At 41.0% G+C, this 12,614-nt stretch overlaps 1 protein-coding gene across 7 annotated transcripts in view; it reads left to right on the top strand.

The window, feature by feature from the left end:
* Positions 1–12,447, top strand: part of lhx6a (LIM homeobox 6a) — a 24,355-nt gene extending 11,908 nt beyond the window's left edge. For 2 of the 7 annotated variants that reach the window (XM_084046566.1, XM_084046568.1), the window contains 5 exons: positions 7,012–7,232; positions 7,479–7,579; positions 7,708–7,803; positions 8,491–8,665; positions 10,164–12,447. In XM_084046566.1, the coding sequence (XP_083902692.1) occupies positions 7,012–7,232; positions 7,479–7,579; positions 7,708–7,803; positions 8,491–8,665; positions 10,164–10,249 (679 nt within the window). In that variant the 3' untranslated portion in view covers positions 10,250–12,447. The remainder of the gene's footprint in view (positions 1–7,011; positions 7,233–7,478; positions 7,580–7,707; positions 7,804–8,490; positions 8,666–10,163) is intronic. The other 5 variants (XR_014599959.1, XR_014599960.1, XR_014599961.1 and 2 more) reach the window with 5 other exon arrangements.
* Positions 12,448–12,614: the final 167 nt, after the last annotated feature.

Below are 12,614 nucleotides of genomic sequence, written 5' to 3'. Positions count from 1 at the left end.
AATTTGGTTCCATTTGTACAAATGGATAAATGAACAGTGAGGAGTATACTGTGCGCACTTAATTTATGAAGTCTGTGAATGAGCAAATAACCCTCAATCGTGTCACAACAAAACCATTAAATTCTCATTCAAACTGTTTAGCTGATACTGTCAGCCATTGCATCAAGATAGCTATTGTATAATTGTACTACAAATACAAATGCTGTATGGTTCTTTAGAGGTTCTTGGGGGTTCACTACTGTTTTTTTTAAGCTTAGTTTACCTCCAATGGTGTATATAGCACCATTGTGCTATGTAGCTCTCTTTTAAGATAGGTGCTATATACCACCAAAAGAGGCTCCCCTATGATTACGAGCCAAAGAACTAATGGTATTTTGGCATTATTGTTTAGTGTGTAGACTATTTTATTTATCTTGTGAGGTAGTTTTGTACATTGTATCATTACATCAAACATTTAATTAGACCAGTTGTAAGTCATCTTAATTCTTTAATTTATGATTTCTGTTGCATTTCTGCTTTATTAAATTAGTGGAGAGTAAGTGACATTCAATAAGACTAAAGACATGGGTGAAAGTTATATTTATGTCACTAAATGACAAGTGCCTTTTTCGGAGGAGGTCCCATTAAGACAACAGTTCTCTTGATGTTTTGCTTAATTTCATTTCCTGGTTAATGGTAGTTTTGTTTTAGTGTGGGCTAAGGTCTGATTTAACCTTTGCTCGAACAGCAGTACTGTATATTAATTGTTTAGATCTGAAAAACATCTTAAATTGATGAATCTAAGATCTGATCACTACTCCAATAGGTTTCCATTTAAACATTTGAATTTAATTAGATTTGGAAGTCAGTTGAAGAAAAAAAAAAAGGGTTGGTCAAATGCTGTGTCTGTAGGCCTATGTGTGTGTGTGTGTGTGTGTGTGTGTGTGTGTGTGTGTGTGTGTGTGTGTGTGTGTGTGTGTGTGTGTGTGTGTGTGTGTGTGTGTGTGTGTGTGTGTGTGTGTGTGTGTGTGTATATTTATGTATGTATATATATATTATATATATATATATATATATGTATATTCTGTTACTATGGTGAAGTTGCAATGATGCACTTGGAGGAGACTCCACAATGGCTACCTCTGTAAATGTAAACTGTAATCTGGGTTTAGGCCAGATTTAAACGAGGCTAAACACCACTGTGTTTCTGGGTCCTTCCTCTGCGTTTGCTTCAAACCTCTGGAGATATTTCCTCATTTGTGTCAGCCTCTCATCTGGCTTTGGACTGACAGCTGCTTTAATGGGGCGTAATAGCAGGAAATCAGAGTGGGTTTCCCCCCCTTATATACGTGTATATGTATGTATGCATGTGTGTGTGTGTGTGTGTGTGTGTGTGTGTGTGTGTGTGTGTGTACACTTGCTTGGGGGAGGAAGGTAGTATGCATGCGTGTGTAGAGGGGGGCACAGGACAGAGCCAGCGCTGTGCCTCCTAAACCCATGTCAGGCTCCAGGGGCTTGCTCTTAACACACACACACACACACACTCACACACACACACACACACACACACACACACACACACACACACACACACACACACACACACACACACACACACACACACACACACACACACACACACACACACACACACACACACACAGAGATCTCCATATCAGGCCCCCCTGTAGAAACATCGTCCCTGCTGGCTGTCCATGAGCTGCGGGCCACACAGGAAGTTCCAGCTCGGCACTAATCAGGGGGCACCCTGGGATGCTGACACTGTAACCAGAGCCCATGTAGGGAACTTAGTGGGTGAGGTGAGCGACGGGTATTGTGTGTGTGTGTGTGTGTGTGTGTGTGTGTGTGTGTGTGTGTGTGTGTGTGTGTGTGTGTGTGTGTGTGTGTGTGTGTGTGTGTGTGTGTGTGTGTGTGTGTGTGTGTGCGCGCGCGTGCGTGTGTGTATGCGTGGAAGTCTTTACAGGGATATATACAGTAATAGTGTGCAGTCCCTATTGTGTGATTTGGATCTGTGTGCGTAAGTGGTTGTGTTAGTGTTCACAAGTGCTCACAAAGTTCATATAGTGTGTGTGTGTGTGTGTGTGTGTGTGTGTGTGTGTGTGTGTGTGTGTGTGTGTGTGTGTGTGTGTGTGTGTGTGTGTGTGTGTGTGTGTGTGTGTGTGTGTGTGTGACCAGGTGGGGTGAGCGTATGGGGGGATGGGGTGAGTTGTGGTATATTCAGTACTCATCAAGTGGCTACCTGATTAAGTATCCATGGCAACCAAGACGAGCAGGTCTTAAGCAGAACCAGATTTGAAGAAAGATCAATATTGATTAGAAGAGTATTTATTGTATGAAGATCTAAACCATGAATACTGCTGTGGAAATGCCAAAACCTTAAACCAATTATCATTAAAAAGGAATGATAATTGGTTTATCCTATTTTAATATGAGATTTTTTATAATGAGATAACACAATTGAAATAATGTTATATATCTGTCAAAAAAAAAGTAATGAAATAGGAGATTTATTTTAGATGACAAATTGGCTATAATTAAAAATGCCTCGTTCAAAACTCCTGCTGTCTTTAGTCCACTGACACTCAAAGAAACAGTAATTGCAATTCCAACAATTCCAACTTTCCTTTTGTTCAGCCTAATTGCATAAATGTATGGTAATATGTTAAAGATGTTGAAGAAATTGTCTTGAGGGTGACCGGTTTATCGCTCCCCGCCTTCTCATTTTAGTCGGGCTGTGTCTGTTGAAGACCTACCCCTTAAAACCACAGTCAAACAAGAACTCTCTCAGGGCAAATCTGACAGAGATTAGTGTATTCTCAGAGCATATCAGAATTAATCCGCAAAACGTGCATCTCCTCAAGCCTCGCTTTCAGCTGCAGGTGAATTACTGCACAGAGAGAGAGAGAGGGAGAGAGAGAGGGAGAGAGAGATTAGAAGAAAGAAAAAGGAAGGAGAAAACAGGATACTATGGGAGTTTAGTTGTCCCTCTAGTGAGTAATAGGGGCTGTAAGGATTGACATGATTCTAAAATAAACAGCAGGTTTTTGGTTCGAAGACATAATGAGATACAAAAGGAGAAGGGAGGGGTCAGAGGAAGGGATGACGGAAGGGTCAAAGCCAGAGATGATGGGCTTGTTTTCTGGGTTGTGTCTGGGAGCACGAAGCCGACAAGCTGTCATGCTAGATTAGCTAGAACGCTCCACAACGTTTCTCTCCGTACTGTATAGGAGCAGCCTGGAATTCTACGTAATGACCTCAAATGGTGCATACATACAGCAAAGCCTGAGTTGTGCTTAGTTGTGCACGGGTGTTGCACACCGAAAACAGCCGATCTGCAAGCTGTGAGCTAAGCTTTTAGATCTACTATTTTCTGATCTATACTAAGAATAAATCAGGCATAGGCCATGGAGTCGTGTTGTATCCAGAATAGCTTTATTGGGTAATAGGTATTTTTCTTTTCGGCCAAGAGGCACATTTCTATGATGGCTTGAAGTCTGTGTAAGTCATATGCTAAACGACTGTCATTGCATCATCAGTGTGGGGATAATTTCTCAGGATTCAGCCGTTAAACTACAGTCTGAATTTATGCAGAGAAGATTGTTTGAAGATGTATTAAACAAATAACAGGGTCGTGTGAATGGAAGATAAATGACCTTATTTGTTTACTTCTGCATGTTACTGAATAGAGCGTGGCTAATCAAATCAGTCAACAACACATTTATTAGAATTAGTAAGCAACAAAAAGGAAAGTTGACATTTCAGTTCAACTGAATTCAGCTGAATTCAATGAATTAATTTAGATTTGATTCAATTCAATTAGTTTCAATTCAACCTGGATTTGCCACATACAGCCCAAACACTTTTAATGGTAGTGAAATGCATTTTGCTCAACTCCGTAGAATGCGTAGATAGTATACAATTAACAATCATGAAATAAATAAAAAAAAGCTAATTATAAAGTTCCATACAATACAAACATTTTTGCATCAGTCAGTATTCCATACATAAATAAATATGTCCAGCTGTGCAAAGGATAGGCAAGATCTTGTCCATGTGCACTGGTTGGGGAAGAGAGACACTAGCGTGCGTGTCTAAGTGAAGCACACGTGTGCATGGGAGGGTTCTAGTCCATGTCATCATTCATGTCAGACCTCCACGATAGATGGCACAGACAAGCAGACAGCTTGGCTCGTCGCTGTTGGGCAGAAACTTTGTATCTCCATATTTCAGTTTTTTCATAAATGAATGCCCTATATTATATACTTTAAATGACAGTGTTGTACAAATGTAGCAAAAATAGCCAATCTAAATGCTCACAACAAGCCGCAATCAACTATTTTCTCTTATGCTATTTCTGTTATTTTGTAATATTGCTGACATGCCCAAAACAGGGTCGCCAGGTTGAAAGTGGTTATGTCTGTCTGTGGGTTTTATAAATATTTAATCAATGAAAAGTATAAACAGGAGATTGTGAATAAATAATAACTAAAATAAAAAAACATTGGATCCATTGGAACATTCCCTGAAAAGTAACCGCTTTGGAAGTAGCAACGATATTCGCGAGGAGGGATACGAGCTCGTGGGATGTCAGGGCAACAGTATGCTTTCATCCCGGATAGAGTGGACTTGAGAGCACTGATACACTGCCAAATCCTCTCGCTTGGCAACCCCAGTGATCTCCCGCGTCTCCCAGACCTTCTCTGCTGCTTCCCTCTTCCCCCGCCTACCCCTCGTCTCTTTGGCTTTGTCCCTCAACCACCGCAAAAACCTTTGCCTCAACCCCTCACCTCCTCAACCCCAAATCCCGTCTAGCCCTCATCCCGCTTTATCCCTTCATCAACTCATCTCTCCCTCATTCCCTGCAGCCCCGCCACCGCCTGCCTCGCTCGCTTCTTGGCAGTAGGCTAGTGTTTATCGTACTGTGTTTATATGAGCTCGCTCTCTCCTTCTGCTCCTGAGATGAGGTCAAGAGAGGGAGAATTATGTGTATTTCAGTCACCTTCACCAGCAGAGCCTTGTGGTGACCATCTGTATGCCATTAGAACAGTGAGAAGTGTTATGCGTATGGCAGTCATGTTGGTATCAAGTGCTTACTGTGTACCCGGGCAGCCATTTTGCTTCCCCGGTAGCCTAAAGTGTATTGTTACTGAAGCAGCGGTTTCAGTGGGCTGTTGTTGTTATAGGCTATTAGAATCAATCTGACCAACTATTTACTGTTAAAAAGCCACTTCATTGGATTTCTATCTTTTTTTGGAGGGTCGTAACTTTTTGTCCTGATCAAATTATATGGCAATCAAGATTTTATATAATTATTTAGAACTTTATTTACATTTGGTACAAATTCCAAATTCCAATTCAGCCTCAAACTGCTCTAAACTATTATGATATAGTCAGTCATAATACACCCGTTTGCTAAATAATTGAGAGCTTAATTGCATTGTTGCTGGTGCAATAAGGGGAAATTTGTTACGTTTTCTTAAGCCACATCGTAGTGGTTTGGAGGTTTACTTTGGCAATATGCAGCTGGTCTTCTCTGTGATGCCAAGTGTTCAGTGAACCCTGCCTCAGTTTGGGATTGAATAATTCTCAATTTTCATACATTTCACACATTGATATCTGAGCAAGCATGAAATTTTGCATAAATAAATCTACAGTAATTCCCCCCTCCATCACCGCTTTCTGTATTTCATTCATTTCATTCTCGGCTCTATTCCTCTGTTCATTAAACACGTTCAACCTGGCGTTACAGGCAAACAATGTCAAAACATTAAAACGTTTTTTTCAAAGAATTCACAAACACAGTGTTTATTGAAAGAACATTTAAAGTAGTAAAAATAGCATATCTGTGATCTTATAGATCGGCAATTGTCGTTCATCATATGACAAAGTACGGTATATACAACCCCACCCGTTCATCTATAACTCTTAAGTCAGGTGGTTTAGGTTTATATACTGCCTGACCTCACTGTTGCTATCGGTTACAGTGGGGTGATACGGAGTGATGTCATGCCAGCATTTCTTCATCTTCTCCTGTGTGTGGCTGTGTGTAGCTGTGTGTGTGTGTGTGTGTGTGTGTGTGTGTGTGTGTGTGTGTGTGTGTGTGCGTGCGTGCGTGCGTGCGTGCGTGCGTGCGTGCGTGCGTGCGTGCGTGCGTGCGTGCGTGCGTGCGTGCGTGCGTGCGTGCGTGCGTGTACATGTGTATATGTCAGGGCCTTCATGCATCAGCCAGGAAATTGCAGGTGTTGGTTTGTTTGCATTGAAGGCTCAGCTTGCAGCCGCAGTCAGAGTTTCTTTGAAGGCCATATCCCTCTCCAGAGTTTCTTCCTCAACCCTTGGACTTCTTACTAAGCACCAGAAATCAGCCAAATGCAAAAAGCTTCACATTAAAGGTGCCTCTGTTCATTTTTAACCACTTGAACCATATAGTGTCCCTAGTCTGGAGCAAAGAGGGTTGGTGTAGAGGGAAACAAAGAGCAGGCTGGGGGCCGCCGGTCAACTAAGTATGTAAGGTTTAAGTGGCTAAAGAGTTCACTTAGAATAGAATGATAATTTACCCTCAAATATAACTGATAACGGTCCTTACACCTCAGGAGCGTAAACGATCTGAAAATGCATTGGCAAATATTTCACATCAAACTATTAATTTGGTGATGCCTCATTCATACAGGTTGGTTCTTTTATTCACGGAGAAAAATCAACCTTGTTTTGAAAATAAATTACATTGCGTTATCGGTGCGCAATATTCGCGTTCTGGGTGGATGTACTCATAGCGCAAATAAGCAGATTAAATTAATGCGAATTCATCCCATGAAATATAGGACATTAAGCTTGATTCATACTTTGTCACACGACGACATGCAACTGATTTACAAGAGAGAAAAAAAACACGACACATCCAATTTCGGTTTTACACTTTTAAGCCCTTGCTATGAACCTTTCACATTCCAAATGTCTACCTCTCGTCTCTCTCAATTGATCTGTCTCTGTGGTTCTCTCTCCTCTCTTTCACAGTAGGTTTGGTACTAAGTGTGCACGCTGCGGCCGGCAGATCTATGCCAGTGACTGGGTGCGTCGAGCCAGGGGCAACGCATACCACCTGGCATGTTTCGCCTGCTACTCCTGCAAGAGGCAGCTGTCCACTGGGGAGGAGTTTGGTCTGGTGGAGGAGAAGGTCCTGTGTAGAATTCATTATGACACCATGGTGGAAAACCTCAAACGAGCAGCGGAGAATGGTAAGTAATGTTAGTGACTTATTTTCAATCAAAAATATATTACATATATATCATGGATACATTATACACACACACACACACACGCGCACGCGCACACGCACATATATATATATATATATATATATATATATATATATATATATATATATATATATATTCCCTTTTTTCTCACTATTGTTTCTTTTTTTTAATCATTCTTTCGTGATTAATCTTTGTCTCCTGTTGTGCCTTTCCCTCTCCTCTCAGGGAATGGTATCACTTTAGAGGGAGCTGTTCCAACAGAACAGGACAGTCAGCCCAAACCTGCTAAAAGGGCACGCACCTCCTTCACTGCAGAACAACTACAGGTCAGTTACATATGTATACATATACATATATCTATATTGTATCTATATATCTATCTATCTGTATTTTGTCTTTCATGGGCTCTATACTGCAGCAAATGATTTCATAGTAATGTCCTCCCTCTGTGCAGGTCATGCAGGCACAGTTTGCCCAGGACAATAATCCAGATGCCCAGACGTTGCAGAAACTAGCAGATATGACAGGCCTAAGCAGAAGGGTCATACAGGTCAGTTTACAGCAGTACAATACCAAGAAATGCAATGCAGTGCAATACAATACAGTGCACTACAGCACAATATAGACACAGATACAGATATAGATAAGGCTCAATTTTCACCTTGCATTAAAACGCGGCCTGTATCTGGATATCTTATGTGGACGACAATGAACGATGATCACACACCTGGCTGACTTTGACTGATAATGAGATCAGATCACAATGTGAACATTGAGACATGGTCTGGCGGATCGGATGACATTCTGATTGTGATGTGTGCTGCGGGCGTTTACACCTTGCATTGACCATATCCAGATAACATTCAGATACAGATCACATCTTAATGCAAGGTGTTAATGGGGTCTAGCTGGGGTGGGCAACCTTTTTGGGCACAAGGTCACTTAGCCATTTTCCAAGGCTGACGTGATGACCCAGTGCCAGACAATTAAAGCCACCATTGCTTTTACGTCTTATTAAAGGCTGTTAAGTAGGTGGTTTCCCACCCCTGGTCTCCTCCTACACCAACCAGACATGCATCAAATACCATTGTACAGTTGTATAGGAAGTGGTTTCAGACCAAATATATGTATTTCTCATATTTATAACATGTGTTTAAACATACGTGTCATTGTTTATTTTAGCACCAGTAATATACAGTATAGCAACATGATGGATGGTTACGTTACATCTTCATAGGTGTGGTTTCAAAACTGCAGAGCAAGACACAAAAAGCACACGCCCCAGCACGGAGGGGGTCCTCAAGGTCACCCTCAGTCCCGCATCCCCTCGTCCCTGCCAGATGAGCTGCATTACTCCCCGTTTGGCAGTCCAGAGAGGGCCCGCATGGTGGCCCTGCACGGCTACATTGACAGTGAGTGCTTGTTTTGCTTTTGTCTGGCACAGCAAATACACAGTAAAATACTCAGTTTCAATTTAGCTGCAAAGGTGTATCATTACAAATGGTCTGGATAAATCAACGCTGAGGATTTTATTGTGTAGAATCGTAAAAAGGAGGGACACTTAACAATATGCTCCCAATATTTATTGAGTTATTGGAATCTTAAATATTGGAAGCTTGTTTATCAGTAAACTGTCTTATCCTGTACCTGAACCCAATTGTGAATATCATATAAACGCCATCCATACGTTTTATTTTTACGTTTATATTTTTACGTTATACGTTTACAGTTTTTTAAAATCATTCTATTATGATAGTTAGCTGTCAGGCAGAATCCTTGCATCTCAATATATACATTTACGCCCTACATTGTCGTATAAGAGTGACGTGCGAAAATAGCTAAAATAACCAATCTATAAACTCACAATCGAGATCTGCTATCTATTTCCGCTAATTTTGAAATAAGATTTTGTGAAAGTGGTTAAATGTGTCTATGTGGGTTTTATAAATATTGAACCAATGAAAAGTAGCTTGTGACTAAATAATAACTACGTTGGATCCCAATTTTTCTGAAAAGTAACAGTTTTGGATGATCAATAACATGTAACAATAGTAATAATCATAATAATAATAATGTTGTTGTTACTTATTTCATATGACGATGTCCTCCTTAGTCAAAAGAAATGATAGGGAAGGAAATATTTTCGGGTCCCTGGGGAAATTACTGATTCACCCAGCAGAGTGAGAGCATGTAGGCGAGCCAAGGGTCAAACCGGTGACCTGTCGATGCCCAGACAGCCGCTCTACCCATTCGGCTACGGCGAGGCGACTTTGTCGGAGAGCTCACAGCCCCCTGTTGAAATGTTTTTCTCTTTTGTCTCATGAGGCATACTGATCTCAGTAATGAATTTAAGCCACATTTGATTTGATTTTGATTTTATTTGGATCTCTTTTAGCCGAGGCTAATCTTCCAAGAGTCCAGCAAGCAAAAATACAATACATTACATACGTACAGTGTACAATACTGATAAAAATTACAATAAACATATTGCAACATACCATAATGTAAAAACAGTACCAATATACAGAGTTACACAATAAAAAGATGTAACTCATCTCACATACACACCTACTACTAGGCCTTAGGCCTGTTGCACCTAAGGGATGACCATGGATACCCATGGTGGACTATGCATGGCAGGGGCGTCCTCCTCCCTGAGCCAGGCCTAGACCTGACCGCATACCATTAAACACCATTAAACACATCTGAATTTTGTATACAAAATCAGTCTGGTGTCTGCAACTTCTATCCCTTAATGTCCAGGTTTGCGAGAGTATGTCATCCGGATTATAAACCATAATTAACATAATTCCAACTGTGTCTGATGTATCCGTCCATCATACTACATTTGACTTATTCTGTGACGCTGTTTTCAAACATTCCCTTTGTTTTCACGACTGTGCTTTCTAGGTCATCCCTTCTCCGTCCTGACCTCTCAGAGTCTGCCCCACCACCACCAGGCCATGTCGCTGCCCCAGCTCCCCCTCAGCCGCTAGCCCACCGGGCCATCCCCCCCTTGTGACCCCTAACCTCTGAACCCTAACCCGTGCCATCGCAGACGTCCGCCAAGCTGACCCCAGAGGTCAAACAGGAGGCAACTTGGAGAAAAGACAATTTTGACCTTTGACCCCCCCTTACCGCTCTGAGGAAACAGAGAACCAAGTGGAAGTTAAAAAACAAAACAAACAACAGAACGACAACAACAACAGAAAAACTGCGATCGTTGTGTTTGGTTCTTCTCCCTATGGACAGGAATATCCCACCTGCAGCCCAGTCTGTCGAAAGTGATTGTGAGACATTTATCATTAGCACCTGGAACTCACAGAGGTGCTCCTCTACTAGTTGACTCTCTCTGCCTATGGACGCCTGCCACGTCGTGTGTACAGCAACAGCATCCACGTTTTCCTCTCTGCCTGGCTGCCACCCCTGATGTGATGTTAGTTTTGGAGAGATGGAAGTGACCACAGAAACCCGGATTAATGCCTTTTGAGTGCTGTCAGATTTGTTGGAGATAAGTAAAGAGGGGAAAATGTAAGGGGAACTACCGTAGGGGCCCCCCTGGGCTGGGCACACACAGTATACCACATTAGAGGTAAGACAACCCCCCACCCCCTCCCCTCTTTTCTCTCTACACCACCATGAAGGAACACTATTAGTACTTTTGATTGTTAGGACATTTATTGAGGTTTTTAAGGTATATGAGGTATATTCTTGATATCACCTATAAAAAAAAGAAAATACAAATAAATAAATACATTGCTTAATTGAAACAAGGTGACACACGTAACGTGTTTTGTTTACAGTATGACAATAACAATATATTGTGTACCTTATCTCTCAAGTTAAATTGCAAAAGTAACTTTCACAAAGATAAATCGAAAAATGATAACCTGGCTTTCATGATTGAACACGAAATGATAACGCTTTGATTGATTATATGGCTGTGATGCAAAATGTAATAGAACAATGTGACGCTTAAGAAATTGATCCTGAATGAAACCTCAAAGCACACATATAACAGTAAGAATTAGAGCCAGGAATTAAAGGTGGTGTGAGAGATATTTCTTGGTTTAAAAACATTATTTTTTTAATTAAAAAGGGAAAGCATTATATTCTGATAGTAATCATTGATGTAGAGTGTTTGTTCAATAACAGGGGTCTTCCCGTCTCTCCAGCTCTCTCCAGTAAACAGAAAATATTTTTTTCAGGTGCTTTGCAATTTTATTCAGTCGGAAGAGAGACCCCTTTATCAGCTTCAGTGTTAGTGTTTCAATTCCAATTCCAATTTTGTCTGCTCATTTTCTTTGTTTCATCACTTCCAATTTCACTTGTTTATCCTGTATCCTGTATGAGTTCTCTCTCCTGATTGGGTGAAAGTGGTATCCTGAACTGAACCTTTTGTGTTAACTAAAGAGCTGGAGAAACGGGTAGACCCCTGTTACTGAACAAACCCTCTACAGCAATGATTACTATCAGAAAATAGAGCTATTTAACGCTGATTTTAACAAAGGAATATCACTTACAGCACTACTTCAACACATCTTGAGACACCACAATAATTAACATCTAGCAGTTACAATTTTCTATTATTGAGAAAGAAAGAAACCCAGGGATCTTAGAGATGTAAATACTGGTCAAACAGCCCGTTTCCTTCAAAGAGTGAGGGGCATAGTAAAAGCTATATGTTAAAAAAAACTAACAAAAAAAGATTATTTGTGTTTCCAAACTGGTGTCGCTAATTTATGACTTCTTGGGTCTCTCATCCAGCCTCTGTGTCTGTGTGTGTCTCTCATGGAGTAGTGGTACAATATAGACAATATGAAACAGACTGTGTTTGTACATACATTAGTATGACGCGCGTGTGCGTGTGTGTGTGTGTGTGTGTGTGTGTGTGTGTGTGTGTGTGTGTGTGTGTGTGTGTGTGCGTGCGTGCGTGCACGTGTGTGTGTGTGTGTGTGTGTGTGTGTTGGCAGGGGTAGAGAGTGTGAACTTGTATCTTAGTGCCATGGCCGTTGTGTGAAGAACAGGATCCAATGTTGATTAAAGGGGAACAAGACCTCAATGTCTTTGTATTTATTGAGATGTTAAACCCTGTAAAGCACTTTCCCCCCTCTGAAATGGTTTTGTTTTATTATTAAAAAAAAAGAAAAAAGAAGGAAAAAAAGAGAGAGAAAACAAAGGTTTATTTGATAGACTGTGCATCATAAATGTTTTGTGTACTAAAATGCAATAAAACAGAATGTGACATTTTTTGTGTCTCTGTTGGGGGCGGGTGGGTATTTCCTATAATCATAGGAATCATTCATGGGATTAGATACCCTGGAATTGTGGGTAATGAAGGGCAAAAGTACACAGTAAATT

Source organism: Gymnoscopelus microlampas (genome assembly GCF_963454915.1).
Source record: "Gymnoscopelus microlampas genome assembly, chromosome: 21".
Taxonomy (NCBI): domain Eukaryota; kingdom Metazoa; phylum Chordata; class Actinopteri; order Myctophiformes; family Myctophidae; genus Gymnoscopelus; species Gymnoscopelus microlampas.
Note: the sequence above shows the minus strand (reverse complement) of the source record. Positions and strands in the feature narration are given on the sequence as shown.